This window comes from Carcharhinus amblyrhynchos, chromosome 23, assembly GCF_965287045.1.
Source record: "Carcharhinus amblyrhynchos chromosome 23, sCarAmb.v2.hapA, whole genome shotgun sequence".
NCBI lineage: Eukaryota > Metazoa > Chordata > Chondrichthyes > Carcharhiniformes > Carcharhinidae > Carcharhinus > Carcharhinus amblyrhynchos.
In genome coordinates, this window is record NC_137346.1 from 46,840,977 (window position 1) to 46,868,927 (window position 27,951).

At 44.5% G+C, this 27,951-nt stretch overlaps 2 protein-coding genes across 2 annotated transcripts in view; one reads left to right on the forward strand and one right to left on the reverse strand.

Annotated features, from left to right (window-relative positions):
* LOC145357589 (uncharacterized) overlaps window positions 1-27,951 on the forward strand; it is a 254,877-nt gene that overhangs the window by 107,176 nt on the left and 119,750 nt on the right. The window lies entirely within an intron of this gene.
* Window positions 423-27,921, reverse strand: LOC145357591 (uncharacterized). The gene is made up of 3 exons (XM_080211068.1): window positions 27,119-27,921; window positions 21,878-22,809; window positions 423-2,996 (listed from the first exon to the last, which is right to left on the reverse strand). The coding sequence occupies exons 2-3, from the start codon at window positions 22,462-22,464 to the stop codon at window positions 2,060-2,062; spliced, it is 1,524 nt and encodes a 507-aa protein (XP_080067194.1). The 5' UTR covers window positions 22,465-22,809; window positions 27,119-27,921; the 3' UTR covers window positions 423-2,059.

A 27,951-nucleotide genomic window follows, 5' to 3' on the forward strand; every position in this document is an offset into this window, starting at 1 on the left:
ACCGAAGAAGGTGGAAGAGAGAATGTCCAGGGTGTGTGGGATGCTTAATTATGCTGGCTGCTTTGCCGAGGCAGCAGCAAGTGTAGACAGACTCAATGGATTGGAGACTGGTTTGCGTGACGGACTACATTCACGACTTTTTGTAGTTCTTTGCGGTCTTGGGCAGAGCAGGAGCCCAGACCAAGCTGTGACACAACCAGAAAGAATGCTTTCTATGGGGCATCTGTAAAAGTTGGTGAGAGTCGTAGCGGAGATGCCAAATTTCCTTAGTCTTCTGAGAAAGTAGAGGCATTTGGTGGGGCTTTCTTAACTATAGTGTCAGCATGGGGGGGGACCAGGACAGGTTGTTGGTGATCTGGACACCTAAAAACATGAAGCTCTCAACCCTTTCTACTTCATCCCCATTGATGTAGACAGGGGCATGTTCTCCTTTACACTTCCTGAGGTCAATGACAATCTCCTTCGTTTTGTTGACATTGAGGGAGAGATTATTGTTGCTGCATCAGTTCACCAGATTCTCCATCTCATTCCTGTACTCTGTCTCGTCATTGTTTGAGATCTGACCCATAACGGTCACCAGCAAACTTGAAGATCGAATTGGAGGGGAATTTGGCCACAGTCACAGGTGTATAAGGAGTATAGTGGGGTTCTGAGAACACAGCCTTGTGGGACACCGGTATTGAGGATGATTGTGGAGGAGATACTGTTGCCGATCCTTGCTGATTGTGGTCTGAAAGTTAGGAAGTTCAAGATCCAGTCACAGAGGGAGGAACCGAGGCCCAGGCCCAGGCCATGGAGTTTGGAGATGAGTTTGGTGGGAATAATAGTGTTGAAGGCTGAGCTATATTCAATAAATAGGAATCTGACACATTATCTAGATATTCCAGGGTTGAGTGCAGGGCCAGTGAGATGGCATCTGCTGTAGTGAATCCAGGTAGTCCAGGAGGCTGGAATTGATGTGTCATGACTAGCCTTTTGAAGCACTTCATAATAATCTTCACACGCACACCTGCATCCCAAAATGGGCGGCACGGTAGCACAGTGGGTTAGCAATGCTGCTTCACAGCTCCAGGGTCCTGGGTTCGATTCCTGGCTCGGGTCACTGTCTGTGTGGAGTTTGCACATTCTCCTCGTGTCTGCGTGGGTTTCCTCCGGGTACTCCGGTTTCCTCCCACAGTCCAAAGATGTGCGGGTTAGGTTGATTGGCCGTGCGAAGAAATTGCCCCTTAGTGTCCAGGGATGTGTAGGTTAGAGGGATTAGTGGGTATAATATGTAGGGATATGGGGGTAGGGCCTGGGTGGGATTGTGTTCGGTGCAGACTCGATGGGCCGAAGGGCCTCTTTCTGCACTGTAGGAGTCTATGATTCTATGAAAACCATTCTGAATTCTCAGATGTGCCAATGAAAAGATCAAAGTGAGTGTTTGTCTTTCCTCTCTCCCCCGGGTATGATGCTGATATTTCATGTAGTGGCCAAGCTTTCAAATGTGGATTTATTTAAAAACAAAGTTCGTGGACCAGGAGGTAAATATTTCCAAGAGAAAGATCAACTTAAATTCATCCCATGGACACATTCCAGACTTTCACTAGACTGTAGGTTGATACCAGATTGATATATTCCATTCAACCACACCCAAGGTTATTCCAATTTTCTTTTCCAGGACAATAATCACAACAACTTTAAAACAGAAATCAAACATTCCCATTTGATTTCAGGTACTAACATGTTCTGTTAGTTTGTTCTTTATTGTTGGTGTCAGGCTGGGGTTGTTCCCCTTGGAGTAAAGGAGGTTGAGGGGAGATTTGATCGAGGTGGACAAGATTCTGACAGGTTTAAATAAGGTGGACAAAGAAAAGCTGTTCCCATTAGCCAATGGGATAAGGACGAGGGAGAGGCAGATTTCAGGTTTTGGGTCAGAGATGGGGAATCTGACGAAGAATATTTTGATAGTGAATGTTAATGACCTGGAACTCGCTGTCTGTGAAGGAGTTGCATATTAAGAGTTTCAAAAGTAAAGTGGATAGGGAGTTGGGGAAACAAAATTTGCAGAGGTTTAGGATTAGAATGGGGTATTAGGACTGACTGGTTTGATAGTGTCAGGGAATTGATGCACAGCAGGATCTGATCCTTGTAACCGATTGTGAATTCGCTGGTGTGTCTGAAGGTTGCCTGACTGACTGAATCCTTTCCCACACACAGAGCAGATGAATGGCCTTTCCCCAGTGTGAACTCTCTGGTGTGTAAGCAGGCTAGATGATTGGGTGAATCCCTTCCCACATTGAGAGCAAAGGAATGGCCTCTCCCTGTTGTGAACCTGCTGATGTTTGAGCAGAGTTGATGGATCTCTGAATCCCTTCCCACATTCATAACAGGTGAACGGTTTCTCCTCGCTGTGAATTTGCTGGTGTCTCAGCAGAGTGGATGACTGAGTGAATCCCTTCCTACACACACAGCAGGTGAATGGCCTCTCCCCAGTGTGAACTCGCTGGTGGATCAGCAGCTTGGAGAACTGGGCAAATCCTTTCCCACAATCAGTACAGATGAATGGCCTCTCCCCAGTATGGATTGGCTGGTGAGCCAGCAAGTGGGATAAGGCAGTGAATCTTTTCCCACATTGAGAACAGGTGAACGGCTTCTCACCGGTATGAATGCGCTGGTGTGTCTGTAGATTGGATGAATTGGTAAATCCCTTCTTACACTGAAAGCAGGTGAATGGCCTCTCCCCAGTGTGAACTCGCTGGTGCATCTGCAAATGGGATAAGCGAGTGAATGCTTTCTCACATCCAGTGCAGGCAAACGGCCTCTCCCCAGTGTGAACCCGCTTGTGAGTCTGGAGGTTGGATAATCGACTGAATCCTTTCCCACACTCTGTGCAGATGAACGGCCTCTCCCCAGTGTGACTGCGTCGATGAGTTTCCAGCTCAGATGGGCCGACGAATCCCTTCCCACAATCCCCACATTTCCATGGTTTCTCCATGGTGTGGTTGTCCTCGTGACTCTCCAGGTTTGATGATCAGTTGAAAGCTCATCCACAAACAGAACACAGTACAGTTCTCCCCCGCCCCCGCAGTGAAAGATGTGAGTCTTTTTTTACAGGCTGTGTAATTGATCTTTCCGCAGTCTGCGCACTGGAACACTCTCACTTGTCTGTGTGCACTTCAGAGCCTTTCGAATCACACTGAGGTTTAAAAACCTTTAAAACAGACAGAACGATCAAATATTTCTCCTGTTCGGTTGAAAGGCCCAAAAACATTGAAGTGCCAACTAATCAACTGATCGTGACAGATCTTGAAGTGTTTTGAAATTTCTGTCTCTGCATCTTTGATATCCTGTAAAGAGTTTACAAACTTCATGAGTGTCAATGCAGGATAGAAATTCAGACAGACAATTCTAGTTGCTATGAAACATTCTTCCCTCTCTAAAAACTGTGAATCTCCATCTCACACACTCTCCCTCCATTCTCACTCTGCTATATCTAATATTCACCCTCCCAATTCTTCTGAAGGTGCTGATTCAGGCTGATTGACATTTCCTAACTAACCATTTCCTGTTCAGAATACAGAGATCAGAAGAAATAGGAGCTGGAGTCCAGTCACTCCATCTACTACCGGTTTATCATGATACTTGACTCTCTTGTCATTAGAAATCCTATCTACCTCATCCTGGAATATATATACTTCCCAACCTCCATTGGTATCTGTGGAAGAAAATGCAAAGACTAATAATTGTTTGAGGGAAGTGATGATTGGAAATATGTAGCACAGTGACAGTACAATATTAAAAGACTAGAAATCATAAAAAATACATTTTATTACAGAACCACAAATAATATATCTAATATGTACATATATTACATATATGTATGGGCGGCATGGTAGCACAGTGGGTTGGCACTGTTGCTTCACAGCTCCAGGGACCTGGGTTCGATTCCCGGCTCGGGTCACTGTCTGTGTGGAGTTTGCATATTCTCCTCGTGTCTGCGTGGGTTTCCTCCGGGTGCTCCGGTTTCCTCCCACAGTCCAGAGATGTGTGGGTTAGGCTGATTGGCCGTGTTAAAATTGGCCTTTAGTGTCCTGCGATGCGTAGGTTAGAGGGATTAGTGGGTAGATGTATGGGGGTAGGGCCTGGGTGGGATTGTAGCCGGTGCAGACTCGATGGGTTTCTATGACTCTATGATAACAACACCAGACATATCTCTGTCCTGTATTAATTTACTGTCTCCTTAAATGTCAGCCACCCCCTGGGGAAACCAGCCCTTTAATTGTGAACATTCGGAAAGAGCCCATCCTTTTATCCAGACCAATAAATGTGTCAGGCTGAGGGAGCAAAGGCTGTCAATGTCTTTCAGAGAGAGAGAGAGAGACCTGGGCCAACCTTTCCAGAGTCTGCTCCCTCCCTGGATTCACTTCCTTTCCCTTCAGTTGCTGCAGGTCCCCAGTTTCCCCCAGAATGAGAATAGAAATGGGAAGGGGGGGAAAGAAAGTGTTTTACTCACAGATGTTGGAGACAGGAGGGAGTTTGAGTCTGTCTGAAGCTCAATCCTCATTCACACAAAGCCCGCACTCTGATTGGCTGGAGGACCAGAGGCCTTCCGGTCCTCCAACTCTTCCCATTGGTCAACACCTCAGCAGGAAGGTCAGGGGCGGGGGATGCTTCCGCACATGCGCAATTTCCCCTCTCCCTTGGACATGCGCAATCCCAGGTCGCCCGCCCGTGCGGCAGATAGAGCGGTTCCCCAGCGCGGGGAATTGTGGGAGTTGAAGCTGCCATTACACACCTTGAACCCAGTCCCCAAACTCCTGGGACTGGAATGGACAAGGGGACGGGGAGGGGATGGGGGCAGGGGTGGTGGGGAACAGTGATCCCACCTTGACACAAAGTACACATGGGGAGTCACTGGATTGGATTGTGTCGTCCCCTAAGGAAAACAGTTTGTCATCTTCAGGTGGAAAGATTTAGATCCCTGGGTGACAGATAGGATGGGCAATAGGTAAGTGTGAAACTGAAGCTGAGAGTCAGCACCTTCAGGGGAGGAGAATCAGGGGGAAAAGCAGGAGGAGGATGAATTAATGTTACAATCAATATAGAGAAGGGAATGTGTGGGGCAGTTTGTAATGAAGAAAGATTTTCTGTGACAACTAGAATTGTCAGTTCCAAACTTCTCTTCTGTAATCATAGTGATGACTTGATGATATCAATCCTTGAAGTTTCTATCAAGTCAGCCTCAGTTTTCTCTTTCATGGAAAAAAATATCCCCAGCCTGTTCAATCTATCCAGTTCTGGTATCATCCTTATGGTTTTTTTCTGGAATTTTCTTGTCAGTGTTAAAGGTGTATATGATTAATATTTAGACTCAATTTAATTTGGTTGCAGTGTCTAGTTCGTCAGTTCCAAATTGACCCTCTTACTTTAATTCAAAAGAGACTTAACCATCAGGCAAGACAAGACTCTGAGATAGCAATTAATATCAATGTTTATTTAATCAAAAACGAAAATTGATGAAATACACGAGCGACTTTCACCACCTCAGTTGAGCAACCACCACAGATAGAAATGTGAATCTTTCTCAGGTTCCTGAAGCAACAGCAATTCCCAAACTCCTTCTCCAGGGGCACTCAATATCTCCATGACTCAAGTCCAACTTGCAAATCCCAAAATGACTCATAAATTCCACTCTTAATCCTTGAATTAATATTATCTCGTCTCGAAGCAGACCTGTTGTAAATACAAGTTGATTATTGTTATTATTGGGTTAATTTTACTGGATTTAACTATTGATGTAAACTGTTCCATGGAGCTGTTCAGGATCTTTCCATTATCTGACTTTGGACAAGTTTCCATTCATTCCCTTGTGGGTATCCTGAAACAATAAGGACAGTAGCTGAGAGATTGTTGTTGCCACAGATAATAAAGCAGCAAACAATTATTTTAAACTTAAAACACCAGTACTCTATCACACCAACATTCTATTATTACGCAGGAGAGCCGGAGAAGAGGAGTGCTTTCAATGAATCATAGAATCTCTGCAGTACAGAAGGAGGCCATTCAGTCCACCCGATGGAATATCTTACCTAGGTCCTCTCCCCTGCCCCAGCTCCATAGCCCCACATATTTACCATGGCTGATCAAAGTAAGAAGTCTCACAACACCAGGTTAAAGTCCAACAGGTTTATTTGGTAGCACAAGCCACTAGCTTTCGGAGCACTGATCCTTCATCAGGTGAGTCACCTGACTTTAACCTGATGTTGTGAGACTTCTTACTGTGTTTACCCCAGTCCAACACCGGCATCTCCACATCATAATCAATCAAACACATCTTGGGACAGCAAGACGCAATTTCACATTGTCAAACCAAACTGCACGTCGTTAGGAAACTGCAGCATTCAGTGGAAAACCCACGCAGACACATGGAGAATGTACAAATTCTACACAGACAGTCACCCAAGGGCAGAACTGAATCAATGCCTCATGCGTTGTGAGGTAGGAGTGCTGTGCCGCCCAAACAGGCCTGATTTTGAAAAGAACTGCATCTGCTATCGCGGTGGCACAGTGGTTAGCATTTTTGCTTCAGAGAGCCAGGGATCAGGGTTCAATTCTGGCCTTGGGTGACTTTCTGAATGGAGTTTGCACATTTGGGCATACATGTCGATTTGAGGGTAGTGGCCTCCCAGAGGAGTCCAGTTCAACAATTTCCTCTTCCGATCTCTCTGTCGGCTGTTCCGGTTCATTGGCTGTCTCATTGTGTTCGCTGTTGGCCTATTGGTGTTTGTGAAAGAACTCCCTCTCACCTGATGAAGGGGCAGTGCTCCGAAAGCTTGTGGCCTGAGATACCAAATAACCTGTGGACGTTAACGTGGTGTTGTGAGACTTCTTACTATTCTTGACAGAGGCCAGTGGGTGGTTGTAGAGAGTTGTTTTTCAAACTGGAGATCTGTGACCAGCGGTGTACCTCAGGGATCTGTGCTGGGACCACTGTTACTTGTCATTCATATTAATGATTTAGATGAGAATATAGGAGGCACGGTTAGTAAATTTGCGGATGACACCAAGATTGGTGGTATAGTGGACAGTGAAGAAAGTTATCTCCAATTGCAATGAGATCTTGATCAATTGGGCCAGTGGGCTGGCAGATGGCAGATGGAATTTAATTTAGACAAATGCGAGGTGATGCATTTTGGTAGATTGAACTAGGGCAGGACTTACTCAGACAATGGTAGGGCATTGGGGGACAGTTACAGAATAAAGAGATCTAAGGGTACAGGTTCATAGTTCCTTGAAAGTGGAGTCACAGGTGGACAGAGTGGTGAAGAAGGCATTCGGCATGCTTGGTTTCATCAGTCAGAACATTGAATACAGGAGTTGAGACGTCTTGTTGAAGTTGTATAAGACATTGGTAAGGCCACACTTGGAATGCTGTGTGCAATTCTGGTCACCCTATTATAGAAAGGATATTATTAAACTAGAAAGAGTGCAGAAAAGATTTACTGGGATGCAACCAGGACTTGATGGTTTGAGCTATAAGGAGAGGCTGGAGAGGCTGGGACTTCTTCCTCTGCAGCATAGGAAGCTGAGGGGTGATGTTATAGAGGTGTATAAAATAATGAGGGGCACAGATCAGCTAAATAGTCAATATCTTTTCCCAAAGGTTAGGGTGTCTAAAACTAGAGGGCATGGGTTTAAGGTGAGAGGGAAGAGATGTCCAGAGGGGCAATTGCTTCACACAGAGGATGGTGAGTGTCTGGAACAAGCTGCCAGATGTGGTTGTAGAGGCAGGTACAATTTGTCTTTTAAAAAAGCATTTAGACAGTTATATGGATAAGGTGGATATAGAGAGATATGGGCCAAATGCAGGCAATTGGGATTAGCTTAGAGGTTTAAAAAAATGGCGGCATGGACAAGTTGGGCCGAAGGGCCTGTTTTCATGCTGTAAACATCTATGACTCTATGACAGTCTAGTACTCTGTCCCCAATCCCCTGTGATATAACTTTCTAGATCAGTCTTTTATGCGGTATCTTGTCAAATGCCTCCTGGACGTCTAGATATACCACATCCATATGTTCCTCACTATCCACCTTGCTGGCTGTGTCATCAAACAATTCAAGCAAGTTTGTCAATCATGACTTTCCCTTCCTAAAACCGTGCTGACAGTGATGGATTGGGCTTTGTCTTTCCAAATGCTCAGTCATCTCCTCTTTAATGATTGATTCCAGCAACGTCCCTGTCACAGAGGTCAAGCTAACCAGCCTATACTTTCCTACTTTTTGCCTCTCTCTATTTTTGATTAGGGGTATCACATTAGCGTGTTTCCAATCAGGACCTTTCCAGGATCCAAGGAATTTTGAAATATCCCAACCAATGTATTCACTATCTCTGCTGCCATCTCATTTAATATCCTAGCACGCAAACCATCAGGTCCCCGGGATTTATTTGCCTTTAATCCCATTGGTTTATTCAACAACTTCTCCCTCGTGGTGGTTTTTGCACCAAATTCCTCTGCATTAACTGCAGTTTTTGGACATTTTTTTCATTATTCACTACTGTGGCGATAATGGAAGTGGTTCATCCAGTTTGCTCCCACAGACCAAATATATGCAGGCTAAGCTGATTTGGCAATGTTAAATTGCACAGAATTTAATCCATATTTAGTGGTTTAAATATGTGGCATTATGGGTGGAATGCCCTGTTGGAGAGACTGTGCAAATTCAATGACCCTCTTTAGGAATTCTATGTTGGCCAATTTGTGTTTCAGGTTGTTTGATTTTAGCTAAACACGGGGAATGGTCTACTCTGGGTCGGTGACACTTTGTGGATGAAGTAACTTCCACACTGTCCCCATAGCACCTTCTAACTCTTCACTTGGTCTGGTATTTTCTGACTGTAAATCATTATTTTGCTCCAGATGCTGGTCTAACAGTAGTCATTTTTCTGAGCACAACACACACCCCATCATCTACCCCCTGTTCCCAATGTAGCACAGTCCTGTTCCATATCATTGAGGAAGATAAGATGATAAAAGACTTTAACAAATCGGACACTGAGTGAGTGCTCCCTACTGCGGGGCAATGGCTGCCTGTCCCTTCTAGTGGTCATCCATCTATCCGCCACTCTCCCTCCCACAACAAACAAACACTGGGAGACACACACACACACACACACACACACACACACACACACACACACACACACACACACACACACACACACACGCACAAACTGAGCAGTCACAGGAATGTGGTCAAGATAGTCCTGTCCCATAAAGCCTCACAGTCAAGCTGCATGTTTCAATTATAAATGGGTGGCACAATGGTTAGCACTGCTGCCTCACGGTGCCAGGGACCCATGTTCAATTCCTGGCTCCCCCTGTGTCTGCATGGGTTTCCTCCATGTGCTCTGGTTTCCTCCCACAGTCCAAGGATATACAGGTTAAGTGGATTAGCCATACTAAATTGAGCCTAGTGTCGGGGGTACTAGCTAGGGTAAATACTTGTGGCTATTGGAATAAGGTCTGGGTAGGGTTGTTGGTGCAGACTTGATGGGCTGAATGGCCTCCTTCTGCACTGTGAGATGTCCTGTACTGATACTGATAACTTTGTAAACTTGTTTTACAGGATATTGAAAGAGGAATCAGAGGCAGCAATCTCAAACTTCATGTCACAATCTGACAGAGTCACATTCCTCGGGACCTGAGCATCATCGGCCTTTGAATCTAGAAGGAGAAATGATTGTCGGGTCTGTCGATTTGAAAAGATTTTAAACATCAGTGTGACTGGAAAAGCACCAACACACAGCCACACTCGAGTGAGAGTGTTCCAGTGCACTGACTGAAGAACTTTAACCAGTTACACAGTCTGAATAAATATCACCCCATTCACAGCGGGGAGAGACTGTACTCGTGTTGTTGTGTTCAACTGATTGTCCACCCAAGAGAGAGACAAGGACACCTGCACCATGGAGAAACCATGGAAATGTGTGGACTGTGGAAAGAGATACAAATCTCCGTCTGAGCTGGAAACTCATCGGCGCAGCCACACCGGGGAGAGACCATTTACCTGCTCTCAGTGTGGGGAAGGATTCACTGAGTTATCCAATCTCTGGCCAGACCAGCGAGTTCACACAGGGGAGAGGCCATTCACCTGCTCTCAGTGTGGAAGGATTCAGAGTTTCATCCCAGTGACTGAGACACCAACGAGTCCACAAGTGATTCCAGGGACTGGATTCTGCTGTTACTGTTTCTGTTCTCAGTTACATCCAGGACTGCATTTTGTTCATTCTCACAGTTGGTTAATGGGGACAGTCGGAGAGTTTCTTTCTATGGGACCGGCTGGTCTCATGATTTTGCCTCCAATGGGTTGATGCTCTTTGAGTCTTGTTGCGATTACCTGGTTTTAAATTTCACAAGTGATCACAGAGTGACAGGGTGTGAGGGAGTTCAGAGATAATTAGTCAGCATTTCTGTTTAAAACCCCCCCCCAAATGTCCATCCAATTTCCTTTTGTAATTGTTTATTGTCTCCACTTCCTCCCCCCTCGTAGGCAGCGAGTTCCAGGTCATTACCATTCACTGCATCAAAATATTCTTCCTCACATCCCCCCCTGCATCTCTGACCCAAAACCTTAAATCTGCCTCTCCCTCATCCTTATCCCATCAGCGAATGGGAACAGCTTTTCTTTATTCACCTTATCTAAACCTGTCAGAATCTTGTCCATCTCGTTCAAATCTCCCCTCAACCTCCTTTACTCCAAGAGAAACAACCCCAGCCTGACACCGACAATAAAGAACAAACTAACACAATATGTTAATACCTGAAATCCAATGGGAATGTTTACATTTTGTTTAACAGGTTGTTAAGAAGGCGTACGGTGTGTTAACTTTTATTGGTAGAGGGATTGAATTTCAGAGCCGTGAGGTCATGTTGCAACTGTACAAAACTCTGGTGCGGCCGCACTTGGAGTATTGTGTACAGTTCTGGTCGCCGCATTATAAGAAAGATGTGGAGGCATTGGAAAGGGTGCAGAGGAGGTTTACCAGGATGTTGCCTGGTATGGAGGGAAGGTCTTATGAGGAAAGGCTGAGGGACTTGAGGTTGTTTTTAAAGAGAAGAACAAAGAACAAAGAACAAAAACAGCCTGGGAAACAGGCCCTTCGGCCCAACGAGCCCGCGCCACCATCTTAACATTACCAGTACCCCCTCCACCCATGACCCTTATCTATGCTTATAGCATTCCACATTGAGGGAAACTAATTTAGGGACAATTTATTACCTCCAATCAGCCTAAGAGCACGTCTTTGGGGTGTGGGAGGGGGGAGGAAGTGGAGACAATAAACAATTACAAGGGAAATTGGATGGGCATTTGGGGGGGTTTCAAACAGAAATGCTGACTAAATATCTCTGAACTCCCTCACACCCTTCACTCTGTGATCACTTGTGAAATTTAAAACCGGAGCACCCGGAGAAAACCCACGCAAGCACGGGGAGAATGCGCAAACTCCCACAGACACCAGCCCAAATCCATGTGTCTGCACAGCAAACAGTGATAGTCACTGAGCTGTCGTCTTGCCCAGTATCTGGTCCAGTTTAGGCACACACTAATGACATGAAGCACTAGGCCAATCTCGAACAACCAACAGTAGCCCAAGTACGACCCATCGCGTGTATGCCCCTCGTTGGACAACAAGGCGGACCGACTTAAAACCTGTGAATTAAAAGAGAAAAACATTATTATCATCCCACATCCTTTTACATTACCAGGGACGTCCCAATGCTAATGACCCTTATTTAAAACAATCTCCTATATCCTCCCATCTCCAACCCACTCATGTGCCTGTCTAAGTTACTCTTAAAGGACTCTAGCGTGTTTGCCTCCACCACCTTACTTGGCAGAACATTCCATACCCCCACTACCCTCTGTGTGAAAAACCTCCCTCTAATATCTGTGTTATACCTCTCCCCCCTCACCCTAAGCCCGTGGCCCCTCGTACTGTACGTTTCTAACATAGGAAATAGCTTACCTCTGTTTACTCTATCTATACCCTTCATAATCTTATATACCTCTATTAGATCCCCCCTCAGTCGGCGTCTTTCAAGGGAAAACAGCCCCAATTTGCTCAATCTTTCCTCATAACCCAGCCCTTCCATACCAGGCAACATCCTGGTAAACCTCCTCTGCACTCTCTCCAGAGTCTCCACGTCCTTCCGGTAGTAAGGTGACCAGAACTGGACGCAGTACTCCAAATGTGGCCTAACCAACGTTCTGTACAACTGCAACATTAGACTCCAGCTCTTATATTCTATACCCCTTCCTATAAAGGCTAACATACCATAGGCTTTCTTCACAACCTTCTCCACTTGTACTGCCACCTTCAAAGACTTGTGCACTTGCACTCCCAGGTCCTGCTGCATTTCTATACTCTTTATGGGCTTACCCTTTACCATATAACTCCCCCCTACATTATTTCTCCCAAAATGCATCACCTCACATTTATCTGGATTAAACTCCATTTGCTATATATCTGCCCAGTATACCAGCCTATCAATATCCCGTTGTATTGCCAGACACTGCTCCTCACTGCCTGCCAATCCAGCCATCTTAGTGTCATCTGCAAATTTGCTGCTCACACCACCTACTCCCTCTTCCAAGTCATTTATATACACTACAAAGAGAAGAGGTCCCAGTACTGAGCCCTGCGGCACACCACTAGTGACAGACCTCCTCCTGAAAAAGGACCCTTCCACTACTACTCGCTGTCTCCTGTTGCCTAGCCAGTTATCAATCTATCTAGACACCTGTCCTTGTATCCCATGAGCCTTAATCTTTTCAACCAACCTACCATGAGGGGCTTTGTCAAACGCCTTACTGAAATCCATATAGACGACATCAACGGCTCGTCCTTCATCAACTGTTTTTGTCACCTCCTCAAAGAATTCTACCAGATTCGTAAGGCAAGACTTCCCCTTGACAAAGCCATGCTACGTATCCCTAATGAGATTGCAATGCTCTAAGTGCGCATACATCCTATCCCTAAGAATCCTCTCCATCAACTTACCTACCACTGATGTCAAACTCACCGGCCGATAGTTACCCGGGTTATCCCTCCTACTCTTTTTAAACAACGAAGAAGGTTAAGAGGTGACTTAATTGAGGCATACAAGATGATCAGAGGATTGGATAGGGTGGACAGTGAGAGCCTTTTTTCCTCAGATAGTGATGGCTAACACGAGGGGACATAGCTTTGAATTAAGGGGTGTTAATTATAGGACGGATGTCAGAGGTAGGTTCTTTACTCAGAGGGTAATAAGGGCGTGGAATGCCCTGCCTGTAGCAGTTGTGGACTCGCCAACTTTAAGGGCATTCAAATGGTCAGTGGATAGGCATATGGATAACATTGGAATAGTTTAGGTTAGAGGGTCATTAGATTGGTTCCACTGGTCGGTGCAACATCGAGGGCCGAAGGGCCTGTACTGCGCTGGAATGTTCTAGGATAGAAATTCAGAACAGACAATTCTAGTTTCTATGGAAGATTCTTTCCTCTCTCATTCCCCAAAAGCTGTAAATCTCCATCCCACACACTCTCCCTCCATTCTCACTCTGCTGTATCTAATATTCACCCTCCCAATTCTCCTGAAGGTGCTGATTGACAGATCTATGCTCACTGCTTCCTGTCCAGCACAGGAATCATACATCGCAGGAGCTTCAGTTGGCCATTCAGCCTATCGAACTGCCTCAACCATTCATTGAGAATTGGCTGATCTATCTCAGCACCGTTTCCCAGACTATCCCCCAGATCGCTCGATGTCTCAAAACTTGTAGAATCTTTGCTTCTGTAACCAGTGATCTTGCTGCCAATGGGACACTGTGTGCTGGGAACGCCCCCTCTGAGTCATTGTGACGGCACAATGGAGCCCTGCCTGAATCAGCCAATTGCTCCATGGTAACGTGTGTGGGTTCAGGCGTGCGGACCCGGGATTGTTCCCCCAGTCTGTACACATATTTCATCCAGTTATATAGACATATATCTGTCTGCAGCCTGCATGGAGATTTCCAGCTCTCTGTGTCCAGCACAGGAAGAAATCCCACAACACCAGTTTAAAGTCCAAACAGGTTTATTTGTAGAAAAAGCCACAAGCTTTTGGGACAGCCTGTCCCTTCATCAGGTGGCTGGGAATTCTGATTGTATAAAGGACACAACGACACAAACTCAATTTACACGCATAATGGTTTACAGTTAATCAATTCTTAAAGGTACAGACAGTGTGAGTGGAGAGAGGTTAAAGAGGTTAAAGAGATGTGTATTGTTTCCAGACAGGAAGGTTAGTGAGCCTTTGCAAGTCCAGGCAGTTATGGGGATTACAGATAGTGTGACATGAACCCAAGATCCCTGTTGAGACCGTCCTCATGTGTGCGGAACTTGGCTATCAGTCTCTGCTCAGCGACTCTGCGCTGTCGTGTGTCGTGAAGGCCGCCTTGGAGAACGCTTACCCGAAGGTCAGAGGGTGAATGTCCGTGACTGCTGAAGTGTTCGCCAACAGGAAGGGAACAGTCTTGCCTGGTGATTGTCAAGCAATGTTCGTTCATCCGTTGTCATAGTGTCTGCATGGTCTCCCCAATGTACCATCGCCTCGGAACATCCTTTCCTGCAGCGTATCAGGTAGACAACGTTAGCCGAGTTGCAAGAGTATTTACCGTGTACCTGGTGGATGGTGTTCTCACATGTGATGATGGTATCCATGTCGATGATCCGGCATATCTTGCAGAGGTTGCTGTGGCAGGGTTGTGTGGTGCTGTGGTCACTGTTCTCCTGAAGGCTGGGTAGTTTGCTGCAGACAATGGTCTGTTTGAGGTTGTGCGATTGTTTGAAGGCAAGAAGTGGGGGTGTGGGGATAGCCCTGGTGAGATGTTCGTCTTCATCAATGATACGTTGAAGACTCCGGAGAAGATGTCATAGCTTCTTTGCTCCGGGGAAGTACTGGATGATGAAGGGTACTCTGTCCACCGTGTCCTGTGTTTGTCTTCTGAGGAGATCAGTGCGGTTTTTCGCTGTGGCGCATCGGAACTGTCGATCGATGAGTTGAGTGCCATATCCTGTTCTTATAAGGGCAACTTTCAGCATCTGGAGGTGTCTGTTGTGATCCTCCTCATCTGAGCAGATCCTGTGTATACGGAGGTCTTGTCCATAGGGAATGGCTTCTTTAACATGTTTAGGGTGGAAGCTGGAGAAGTGGAGCATTGTGAGATTGTCTGTGGGCTTGTGGTACAGTGAGGTGCTGAGGTGACCGTCCTTAATGGAGATGTGTGTGTCCAAGAATGTAACCGATTCTGGGGAGTAGTCCATGGTGAGTTTGATGGTGGGATGGAACTTGTTGATATCATCATATAGTTGTTTCAGTGATTGTTCACCTTGAGTCCAAAGGAAGAAAATGTCATCGATGTATCTAGTGTATAGCATCGGTTGAAGGTCCTGTGTGATGTAGAAGTCTTGTTCAAACCTGTGCATGAAGATGTTGGCATATTGAGGTGTGAATTTGGTCCCCATGGCTGTTCCGTGTGTCTGGATGAAGAACTGGTTGTTGAAGGTGAAGACATTGTGGTCCAGGATGAAGTGGATGAGTTGTAAAATTGCAGCTGGAGATTGGCAGTTGTCGGCGTTGAGTACTGAGGCAGTTACAGCAATGCCATCATTGTGGGGGATTTTCGTGTAGAGTGCCAAGCCATCCATTCGATCATTGGTCAAATAAAATATTTGTCTTTCACCAGGATACTGACTTTGTGAGTCTCTGTATTTAGCTGAAGTTTTGGGAAAACATGGTTTTTCCCGAGACAAAGTGTTCTGGTCACAGACATGGGAATTTGAATTGTTTGGTTTGGCCATTGACCTAACTATTGTTGGGAACAATAACTCTCACCTTTGTATCTAAACCCTGGGGTTGCTAAGCAACAGGGGGAGGAAGCATCCAGATTCTATAGACCAATGAAATCTGATGAAGTCAGAGGGTAGAGTGTAATTGGCCAAGGTTTTTAACTGTCAACAGTGACTGATTGGTACAAACGATGATTAGTTATGAACCAATGGAAGGCAGGGAAAGTGAATGTCAGAAATGTATAATTAGAGTGGTATTGGAAAGCTCACGGCCTCAGAGAGTCATTGGATCACCCAATGCCATTTCTCCCTTCGATCATTGGTCAAATAAAATATTTGACTTTCACCAGGATATTGACTTTGCGAGTCTCTGTGCTCTTAGGCTGATTGGTGTAACAAATTGTCCCTAAATTAGTCTCCCCTCAATCTGGTTTCCAATGTGGAGTGCCATAAGCGTAGACAAGGGTCACGGAAGGAAGAGGGAACTCACGATGTTGAAATGGCGGCGCGGGCTCGTTGGGCCGAAGGGCCTGTTTCCCGGGCTGTGTTGTTCTTTGTATTTTGCTGAAGTTTTGGCAATACATTGTCTCTGAAAAACCCTGCTAACAAAAACTAATCGTGTTCTGGTCACGGGATACAAAGTGTTCCCGGACTAACAGTTCAGCCACTTGCCTTATTGCATTTCTTAACAATCTTATAGAAAGTGAGTTCAAAAATTAATAATGAAAAATAAGGAGCTGGCAGATGAATTGAACAAGTATTTTGCCTTGATCTTCACAGTGGAGGATACAGCTCAGAAACAGCTGTAAATCAGAAAACAGAAGTGTGGGATGAACGCTGAAAAATCACAATTACCAGGGAGGTGGTGCTCAGCAAACTGTCGGAGCTGTGGATGATGAGTCCTCGGGTTCTGCTGGGCTTCATTTTTAGGTTTTAACAGAAGTGGCGACTGACATAGGGGATGCGTTGTTTCATTTTCTAAAATTCCCCATCAGGAATGGGATAAAAGGGAACCAGCTGTACTTAGATTTCCAGAAAGCATCTGATAAGATGCCACATCAAAAAAATATTGCAGCAAATAAAAGCTCATGCTGCGGCGATAACATATTGTAATGGATAGAAGCTTTCCAATACCAGTCTAAAGTCATAACAAATTGAACAGCTCCATTTGTAACGTTGCTTTGGGAACATTCTATCCACACCTTATACTGATAAAATATACACATTTTGTGCTTTCATTGTTCCAAAGAATATGGTTCATCTCAATATGCCTTTATCCTATCATGCTCTACAGCAACCTGCTTTTGGCTAAAGAGTACAGATTATTTAAAAATGCAGCTGCATACTTTTTAAAAATTGAAAATACATGTTTAAATCCAAAATACTTGTTCAGATCTCATACTTAATTAAATGACTTACGACATTTATACCGTCTTCCTAGCGAGCAGGAAACAGTGGGCAGAAATGGGTCATTTTCCAGTTTGAGAGAGAGACCTGGGCCAACCTTTCCAGAGTCTGCTCCCTCCCTGGATTCACTTCCTTTCCCTTCAGTTGCTGCAGGTCCCCAGTTTCCCCCAGAATGAGAATAGAAATGGGAAGGGGGGGAAAGAAAGTGTTTTACTCACAGATGTTGGAGACAGGAGGGAGTTTGAGTCTGTCTGAAGCTCAATCCTCATTCACACAAAGCCCACGTTCTGATAGGCTGGAGGACCAGAATCCTTCCGGTCCTCCAGCTCTTCCCATTGGTGAGAGGTGGCCCACGTGCGGGTGTTGTGCAGGGTCCTGGGACAAGGCCGGTGCTCTGACCATTGTCCAGCTCTTCCAGCCTTTCCCGGTGGACTCAGTGCAGCTGGATCTTTTTATTTAAACAATTCACAAATGCAACCCAAAATACATTACAATTTCCAATTACAACCCAAAGTACAATTTTCAATCCAAAACATTGCAATCAAACCATATTATAGTCTCATTATAACAATTATATAAACAACAAATTAATAGAAGCACAATATCAACCACTGATATTCATTATCAATTATCCAAAACTTTCCAAGGTTTCAGCTTTCAGGGCTTCAACTTATGTCCAAGCCACTGGTCTGCACATTCAGGGTTACAAACTATTCCAAACAAATGCCTTTCAATCAAAACACATTATAATTTCACAACAGTATCTCTATAAACAACAACCTCATACAAACACATTATCAACAGCCAGCATACATCGAGCTGGCTGCGACCAGACTTTCTAATGTTACAATCAACTCTCAGTGACTGCAAGCCAGCAAGTTAATATTAACAAAGTACCAACAGCTATCACACCGCTCTTAACAAACAGCTCCCTTTCAAATAGAACAGAGACCGTTGTGAGTTATCTATAGTATGTTTATTTTCATATCATTTAAATAATAAATATTAAATAAAATTTAAATAATCATAAATATTTACATATTTATCCTTCAGTCAACAACACTAAAAACACATCATCTGCTCAGTATCACACTGCTGTTTGTGGGATCTTGCTGTGTGTAAATTGGCTGCTGCGTTTCCTACAATAGTGACCACATTTTGAAAGTATTTCATTGGCTGTAAAGCACTTTGGGAACGTCCTGTGGTTGTGAAAGGCGCTATAGAAACGTATGTGTTTAAATTGAAGGTTTATGCTCTCTGATCTTGTTGTCTGGAACTTAACTGATTTCAGCCGCTCCCAACTTTTAATAAAGTCACTTTGGTTCAGACAACATTTGAACCAATTAAAGCAAAGGCAGAATTTCCTGGATAGTAAATTTAAGAAGTTTATTCAATGGAGAAATTTTATTGAACAACTTTAAGACTTTTACAACTTCATGTGGGTGATCAGTCTGTAGAAGCGTAACCCTCTCTGGCTCCTTTGACAGGAGTTCAGCCTCAGGAGTCTCGCTCCTTCTTTGGCAGTAATTTCCTTGGAATTTGGTCTTGGAGTCTTCGGCTAGCAAGGAAGAACCTTTGGAACCTGTATCTTTATCCCGAAAGTGACCATTACTGAATGTCAGAGTTGGGCCTATTGTTACATGACAATTGATCAATTTGGTCACCAGATTAATTTAGTTGGATCCCTAATTACTTACAGCACCTTTCCTGATTATCTTAGACAGGAATACAACTGTTTCACACCATCCCTTTCATGTTATTCCTATCCCTGGGGCAGCATGGTCACACAGTGGTTAGTACTGCTGTCTCAGGGACCTGGGTTCGATTCCCAGCTTGAGTCACCGTCTGTGTGGAGTTTGCAGTTCTCTCTGTGTCTGTATGGGCTCTGAAAGACATGCTGGTTAGGTGCATTTACCTGAATAGGTGCTTAAATTCACAATATTTTTATTGCAGTGTTAATAAAAGCCTGCCCTGTAACTAAAAAATAAACTTTTATCTGATTCTACACAATTCCTTCAAACCTTGAGGCTAATCAGAGTTTGAAGGTCTCTCTTTCCCATACATTTATCTTCATTGCACATTCTTTACACACACAGCAATTAAACTTACACATTTTTACTGCAAATAAAACTCAGTCTTTTACTATAACTCCTGATTAATTAATTGTAATTCAAGGCTCACTATTTAGTATATGTCGATGACAGATGGTTAATTAATACAGAAATCTTTAATACAAAACAACTTTAATATATTTGATTAATATAAGATTAACTAGTTCAGAGAGGAGGACAGAGGATGCTGCAAACACTCAGCAGGTTGGGCAGAATCCATCAAGAGGGAAAGCAGAGAATTAAAGGATTTGAAACATTAACTTTCTCTCCTTGTAGATGCTGCCAGAGCTGCTGAGTTTCCCCAGAATCCTCATGTTTCAGATTCCAGCATCCGCAGTATTTTGCTTATTTTACACTTGCTTAAAAAAAATCAGGTCACCACAGAGTCACACAGTGCTGAAAAGCACAGAGTCTGCACCAATAATAACTATCTCTAAAGGCACACTCATCCTATTTTCCTTCACACGTCCCATATCGTTGTAGCAGATAATAACTTTCTTTCTTATTCATCTTCAGGGTTGAACAATGAGCCGTATCCTTGGCAGAATGAGGTCCTGTAACCTAGCAACATTAGAAAGTGATTTTTTTTTCAAACAGTTTCTGCAGTTTCTTCAAACGTTTACACATAGTGTTTTTTTCCCAAATATAATCTAGCCTTTACAATATTATCTATTACATCAGTTCATTAATGATTCATGAATCTTGATTCATTTCTGAATTAGTTTCAGGACTGACTTTCAACACAAAAATCAGTACACAGTTAATACAGAAAAGTTACAGAATATGAAACAGCTGCAGGAAGCCACACGTTGGAGGTTAAAAGGCCTTCCTCAATCTTGTTACAGTGAATATATTATGAAAGTGACTTAATTTCAAAACTAAATTTGATTTCCTATGCATACCCACAGTTTACTACAACAGTGGTCAACTTCAAAAGTACTTTACTGGCTGTAAAACACAGTTGGAGATTCAATGGCCATGAGAGGTGCTTTAGAAAAGCAATTCTGTTCAAATGGACTGCTGACTAGGATATATTATACTGAATGTCCTCACCTATATCGCTGATAAAGATGGAGTGTTAATTTTGTTTAATAACCATGTTTTTGACACTGTTTTAAATAGTCTGTGAAACTCCAGACACAGAATTATTTGTTTTAAAACACAGCGAGTTGCTGATCTTGGAGTTTACTGTGTAAACGATGCTGGAAGCTGATTGGACTGTACCTTCCAAAAGGAATCTCGACAGATTCTTGAAAAGAGAATGAAATAGTTCAGCAATGGGTTCAGATGAGTGCAAAGAGCCAGCATGGGCAAAATGGGCCAAATGGACTCCTTCCGTGCTCTACGAGCATTGTGCATGTAGAGTGAGTGGTAATGACCTGGAAACCACTTCCTTCAAGAGGAATAGAAGCAGAGATGATGGAAGCTTTCAACGGGAAAATGGAAATAAATTTACAGGGATTTGGGAATGGAACGAGGTGATGGTTTGATCTACAGAGAGCCAACATGGATTCAATGGGCTGAATGGCCTCAATCCTGACCCTAATGCCTTCTGATCGAAACCGTAATTTCAGCTGCTCCAGTCTCTCCAACTCACTGAAGTCCCTCATCCCTGGACCCATTCTCGTAAATCTCCTCTGCACCCTCTCTAAGAACCTCACATCTTTCCTAAAGTGCGGGACCCATCTATAGGGTTCCATTCTAGAGGGATAGGATTGAACAGCAGGGAGGTTCTGTTCAGTTTGTTTGGAACCAGGGTTAGACTGCACTGGGAGCACTGTCAACATCTGTAATCTCCATTTAGAAAGAGGAAATAGAGCCACTGGAGAAGGAGCAAAGATTCACGAGAATAATCCCAGAACTGAGAGCATTTCACCCTCAGGAAAGGCTGGGGCAGCTTTTCTCCAGAAAAGAGAAGATTGAAGGGTGACCTGAGGGAAGTCTTTAAGATTATGAAGGGGTTCAATAATCCAATAGGGATTTGAGGAGAAACCTCTTTACCCAGCGAGTGGTGAGAATGTGGAACTCACTACCACAGCGAGTGACTGAGGTGAATAACATGAACACATTGAAGGGGAAACTGGATACACACATGAGGGAGAAAGGAATAGAAGGATTTGCTGATGGGGGAGATGAAGGGGGGGGTGGAGGCTCATGTGGAGCATAAATACTGACACAGACCAACTGAGCCGACTGGCCCAGCCCTGTGCTGTAGCCTCAATGGAACAGAGAGAAATGTATTTATTTTAGATCTATCTGTAGTGGTAAGAAAAACACTATTTACTGTCCAGGATAAAATAAATGTTCATCAGCTTCTGTGGATGATTTCAGTGGAAATGTGCTCTCCCAGGCTCAAAGAGCATCATCCCACTGGAAGCAAAGTTGTGAGACCAGCCAGTCCAGCAGAAAGAAAGCCTCTGACCCTCCCACTTCACCCACTGTCAGAATGAACACGGTTCAGTCCTGGGTGTGATTAACAGCACAATCCAACCCCTGTCATCACTTGTGAACTCGCTGGTGTCTCTGCAGGTTGGATGAATCATTGAATCTTTTCTCACACATGGAGCAAGTGAATGGCTTCTCCCCAGAGTGAACCCGCTGGTGTCTGATCACAATTGTTGGATCATTGAAACGCTTCCCACAAACAGAACACTTAAACGGCCTCTCCCCAGTGTGAATTCGCTGGTGTTTCAGCAGGTTGTACGAATAACTGAATCCCTTCCCACACTCAGAGCAGGTGAATGGCTTCTCCCCGGTGTGAACCTCCTGGTGTCTCTGTAGGTGGGATGAGCGAGTGAATCCCTTCCCACACTGAGAGCAGGTGAACGGTCTCTCCCCGGTGTGAACTTGTTGGTGTCTCTGCAGGTTGGATACCACACTGAACCCTTTCCCACATTCAGAGCAGGTGAATGGCTTTCTCCCAGTGTGAATTTGCTCATGTCTCAGCAGGTGGGATATCTGACTAAACCCCTTCCCACACTGACAGCAGGTGAACGGCCTCTCCCCGGTGTGGCTGCGTCGATGAGTTTCCAGCTCAGATGGGGATCTGAATCTCTTCCCACAGTCCCCACATTTCCACGGTTTCTCCATGGTGCTGGTGTCCCCAAGACTCTCCAGCTGAAGCCTCTTCCACACACAGAACACGGGTACAGTCTCTCCCCGCTGTGAATGCTGCAATGTATTTTCAGGCTGTGTAACTGGTTAACGCTCTTTCCACACTCAGTGCACTGGAACACTCAGTGGGGCGTGTGTCTCTCGGTGCTTTCTAGTCACATTGATGTTTAAAGTCTTCTGAACCAGACAGAGCAGGGAAACATTTCTCCTCCTCGATTCAGGGCCAATGATATCCAGGTCCCAATGAATTGAGAGACTATGAGATCTTGATGTGATGTCAGTGTTAAGATTTCTGTCTGTAAATCGTCACCTTCTGATATCCTGTAAAACAAGTTTACAAAAATCATCACTGTCAGTACAGGATAAAATTAAGCATTGACAGTTCTACCTTCTATGGAACACTCTTCCCTCTCTCATTCCCCAAAAGCTGTAAATCTCCATCCCACACACTCTCCCTCCATTCTCACTCTGCTGTATCTAATATTCACCCTCCCAATTCTCCTGAAGGTGCTGATTGAGACTGATTGACAGATCCATGCTCACTGCTTCCTGTGCTGGACACAGAGAGCTGGAAATCTCCATGCAGGCTGCAGACAGATATCTGTCTATATGACTGGACTATAAATGTGTGAATACACAGACTGGATTCACTTCCTTACCCTTCAGTTCATGGACTCGAGTTACCAAAGGTCCCCCCGTGGTGGAAATGACGGAGTGGAAGTATGTAAATAACTATAGTACTATATTATTATCATAGAACCCTACAGTGCAGAGAGAGGCCCTTTGGCCCATTGAGTCTGCACTGACCACAATCCCACCCAGGCCCTATCCCCATATACTATACCCACTAATCCCCCTAATCTACACATCTCTGGGCACTAAGGAACAATTTCTTAGCACGGCCAATCAACCTAACCCGCACATCTTTGGACTGTGGGAGGAAACCGGAGCACCCGGAGGAAACCCACGCAGACATGGGGAGAATGTGCAAATTCCACACAGACAGTGACCCGAGCCCAGAATCGAACCCAGAACCCTTATTATTAATTTTAGTTTTGTAAATGTCATTACAGGCCATGCAATAACTTACCTAAAGTGTACTGTGAGAGAAGAGAGGCAGAGATATCACAAAAACCATGGTTAAACGAGACATGTGGTAAATGTGAAGAATTCGATTGACCAGGAAGTTTTAACCTTAATATTTTCACTGAACACAACGGGGCAAAAAAAAAAGTAATAAAATGTATGGAGGGGGTTTTATTAACAAACCCTTGTGATTAATATTAAAGAGGAAGGTCTTAGGCTGCAGGAAGATATTGACAGGTTGGTCAGATGGGCTGATCAGCAGCAGTTGGAATCTAACCCTAAAAAGTGGAAAGTGATGCACTTTGGAAGATGAAACAAGACAAGGCAGAACACTGAGTCAGAGGAACAGAGGGATCTGGGGTCAGGACATTTACCTTTATCAATTGTGGCATAGATTGTAAGAGCAGGGAAGTCACAATGGAGTTGTACAAAACATTGGTTAGACCACCACAGCTCTGATCACCTCACTATAGGAAGGATGTGATAACACTGGAGGGGGTCAGAGGAGGTTCACCAGGATGTTGCCTGGGCTGAGATGTTTCCGCTATGATGTGGTGTTTGGAGTCTGGAGTCTGGACTACACTGATTGGGAGGGTAATAGAAATAGAAAACCTCACAACCTTTAAAATGTGGATGAACACTCAATGTCAAAACAAGCCTATGGGTCAAGTGCTGGAAAGTGGGGTTAGTGCAGATTGGGTACTTTGTCAGTGCATTCTCGACGGGCTGAAGGGCCTATTTGTACTGTATAACTCTGTCTCCATAACTATGAGGGCATCTAGCAAGTAATTAAAAACAGACAGTAAGAGCAGAAAAGAGAGACCAAAGAACATCAGTCCCTTAAAGAATAAGGTTGGGGAAATTATAACAAGGAACCTGGAAATGGCAGAGAACTTACATAAATTCTTTCCAGCAGCTTTTAGGTGGCAGACACAAATAGCTTTCCAAATATATTAAGTAAACAAGACGCAAAAGAAAATAAATACAATAACTATGTGGACTAAAAATATGTACAGTACACAGACTGGATTCACTTCTTTTCCTTCAGTTCATGGAGTTGCCAAAGGTCCTCCTTGGTGGAAATATGTTAATAGCTATAGTACTATATCACTGTCTGTATGGAGTTTGCACATTCTCTCCATATAGGGGAAGTTGTGTGTGGAACCGGAAGAGATTGGAGAGGCATTGAACCATTATTTCTCTTCGGTGTTCACGCAGGACGATATGAATGTAGCTGAGGAGGTCACTGGGGTGAAGGGGTGTAAAATAGAAAGTATTGTAGTTGATACAGAGGATGTGTTGGATATTCTAGATGGGTTGAAAATAGATAAGTCCCCTGGTCCAGACGGGATTTACCCTAGGATTCTATGGGAGGCAAGAGAGGTGATTGCAGAGCCACTGGCTCTGATCTTCAGGTCGTCGTTGGTCTCTGGTATAGTACCGGAAGATTGGAGGACAGCGAATGTTGTCCCATTGTTTAAGAAGGGGAGCAGAGACTTCCCTGGGAATTATAGACCAGTGAGTCTTACTTCTGTAGTGGGCAAGGTTTTAGAAAGAATTATTAGGGATAGGATTTATAGTTTTTTGGAGAGTAATGAATTGATTAGAGATAGTCAGCATGGTTTTGTAGCGGGAAGGTCGTGCCTTACTAACCTTATTGAGTTCTTTGAGAAGGTGACCAAAGAGGTGGATAGGGGTAAGGCAGTAGATGTGGTATATATGGATTTTAGTAAGGCGTTTGATAAGGTTCACCATGGTATGCTTCTGCAGAAAATGCAGATGTATGGGATTGGTGGTAATTTAGGTACTTGGATCAGGAATTGGTTAGCAGATAGGAGACAGAGGGTGGTGGTTGATGGTAATTATTCATCATGGAGTTCGGTTACGAGTGGTGTGCCTCAGGGATCTGTTTTGGGGCCACTGCTGTTTGTAATCTTTATTAATGATCTGGATGAGGGTATAGTTGGGTGGATTAGTAAGTTTGCTGATGACACCAAAGTCGGAGGTGTGGTAGATTGTGAGGAAGGGTGTCGAAGTTTGCAGGGTGACTTGGACAGGTTGCAGAGCTGGGCCGCGAGGTGGCGGATGGAGTTTAATGCGGAGAAGTGTGAGGTAATCCATTTCGGTAGGAATAACAGATGTGTTGAGTATAGGGCTAACGGGAGGACTTTGAATAGAGTGGAGGAGCAGAGGGATCTAGGTGTATGTGTACATAGATCCCTGAAAGTTGGGAATCAAGTAGATAAGGTTGTTAAGAAGGCGTATGGTGTCTTGGCGTTTATTGGTAGGGGGATTGAATTTAGGAGTCGCAGCGTCATGTTGCAACTGTACACAACTCTGGTGCGGCCGCACTTGGAGTACTGTGTGCAGTTCTGGTCCCCACATTACAGGAAGGACGTGGAGGCTTTGGAGAGGGTGCAGAGGAGGTTTACCAGGATGTTGCCTGGTATGCAGGGGAGGTCCTATGAGGAGAGACTGAGGGATTTGGGGTTGTTTTCACTGGAAAGAAGGCGGCTAAGAGGGGATCTTATAGAAACATATAAGATGATTATAGGTTTAGATAGGGTGGATGGTGATAGCCTGTTTCCTCGGATGGAGAAATCTAGCACGAGGGGACATGGCTTTAAATTAAGGGGGGGTAGTTATAGGACGGATGTCAGGGGTAGGTTCTTTACCCAGAGGGTGGTGAGGGATTGGAATGCCCTGCCTGCTGCAGTTGTAAATGCGCCTAGTTTGGGGGCATTTAAGAGATTGGTGGATAGGTTTATGGACGAAAAGGGATTGGTTTAGATTAGTGGGTCAATGTTTTTTTTTAAAAATAAGACTGGTCGGCGCAACATTGTGGGCCGAAGGGCCTGTTCCGCGCTGTTATGTTCTATGTTCTATGTTCTATATCTGCATGGGTTTCCTCTGGGTGACCAGGTTTCCTCCCACAGACCAAAGATGTGTTTGCGAGTTGGGTTGATTGGCCCGAGTAAATTGCCCCTTACTGTCAGGGGGACTAGCTAGGGTAAACGCATGGGGTTTTGGGGAAAGGGCCTGGGTGGGATTGTACTCAGTGCAGACTCAGCCTGCCGTACAGCCTCCTTCTGTAGGATTCTATGAACTATCACCAGAGAAACAAATAGGACTAAAGTAAGTCCCTTATCAGCACAGCATCCAGAAGGAGGCAGTAACGATCACCTTCAGAAAGATGCCACAGGCATGTGGAGGTTCTATCTTTTGTACAATGAATCTGAATGTATTAAAGGTTGTGTTGAGAATCAGAACAAAGATTTGGTTGGAAGTTGCAGATTCCAGGGATGAAGAGAAGTAATTGATTATAAGATTAACGAGTGAACGCAGTTTAACTTTGGGACAGGAATTATAAGTTTGATTTGTAGATTTTTAAAAAACATTCAAGCGAATTAACTGGAATAGTTCCTCAACATTAGAAATGTTCAATTATCTAAAAGGTTAGAATTATGCATGAAAAAACTTTAAGAATAAAAATTTAACCCTGTAATAAATTGTGAAGTTGCTGGTGCCTTGGCAGGTTGCATACCAAAGTGAATCTCTGTCCAGACTGAGAGCAGCTGAATGATCTTTCCCGATGTGAAAGATCGCTGGTGTATCTGCAGGCAGGATAACTGACCGAGTCCCTGACCACACATGGAGCAGAACACTGGCCTGTCCCTGCGGTGAACCCACTCACGTGCCTTCAGGTTGGCTGACTGAATGAATGCCTTCCCCCACACAGAGCAGAGGTACGGCCTCTCCCTGTGTAAACTTGCTGGTGAATCTTCAGATGGCTTGAATCAGTGAATCCTTTCCCACACACAGCAGGTGAATGGCCTCCCTCCGGTATGAACTTGCCAGTGTCTCCGTAGGGTGGATGCTTCACAAATCCTGTCCCACACTCACAGCAGATGAAAGGCCTCTCTCCAGTGTGACCCCAATGAATTTTCAGTTCAGAGGGCAACCGGAATCCCTTCCCACAATCCCCACATTTCCTGGGTGGTGCAGTTCACCTTGTGATTCTCCAGGTTTGACAACCAGTTCCGGTCTAGTCCAAGCACACAGAACACATCTACTTTCTCTCCCTGCTGTGAACGATATGATGAATTTGCAGGCTGTGTCATTGAAGAAAGTTCTTTGCAGATGCAGTGCACTGGATCACTTTCACTCATGTGTGTGTTTCAATGCTTGAACAGTCAGTGTGACATTTAAAATCTTTTGACACTGACAGAACAGTCAAAATCTTCTCTGTGCAGACTGAAGATATTCAGCTCCTCACAATCAAGTTACTCAGTCACGTCTTGATGTGATGTTTGTCCTGAAATTTCTGTCTGCAAGTCTCCAACATTTAACATACTGTAAAAGGAGTTTTTAAAAAGT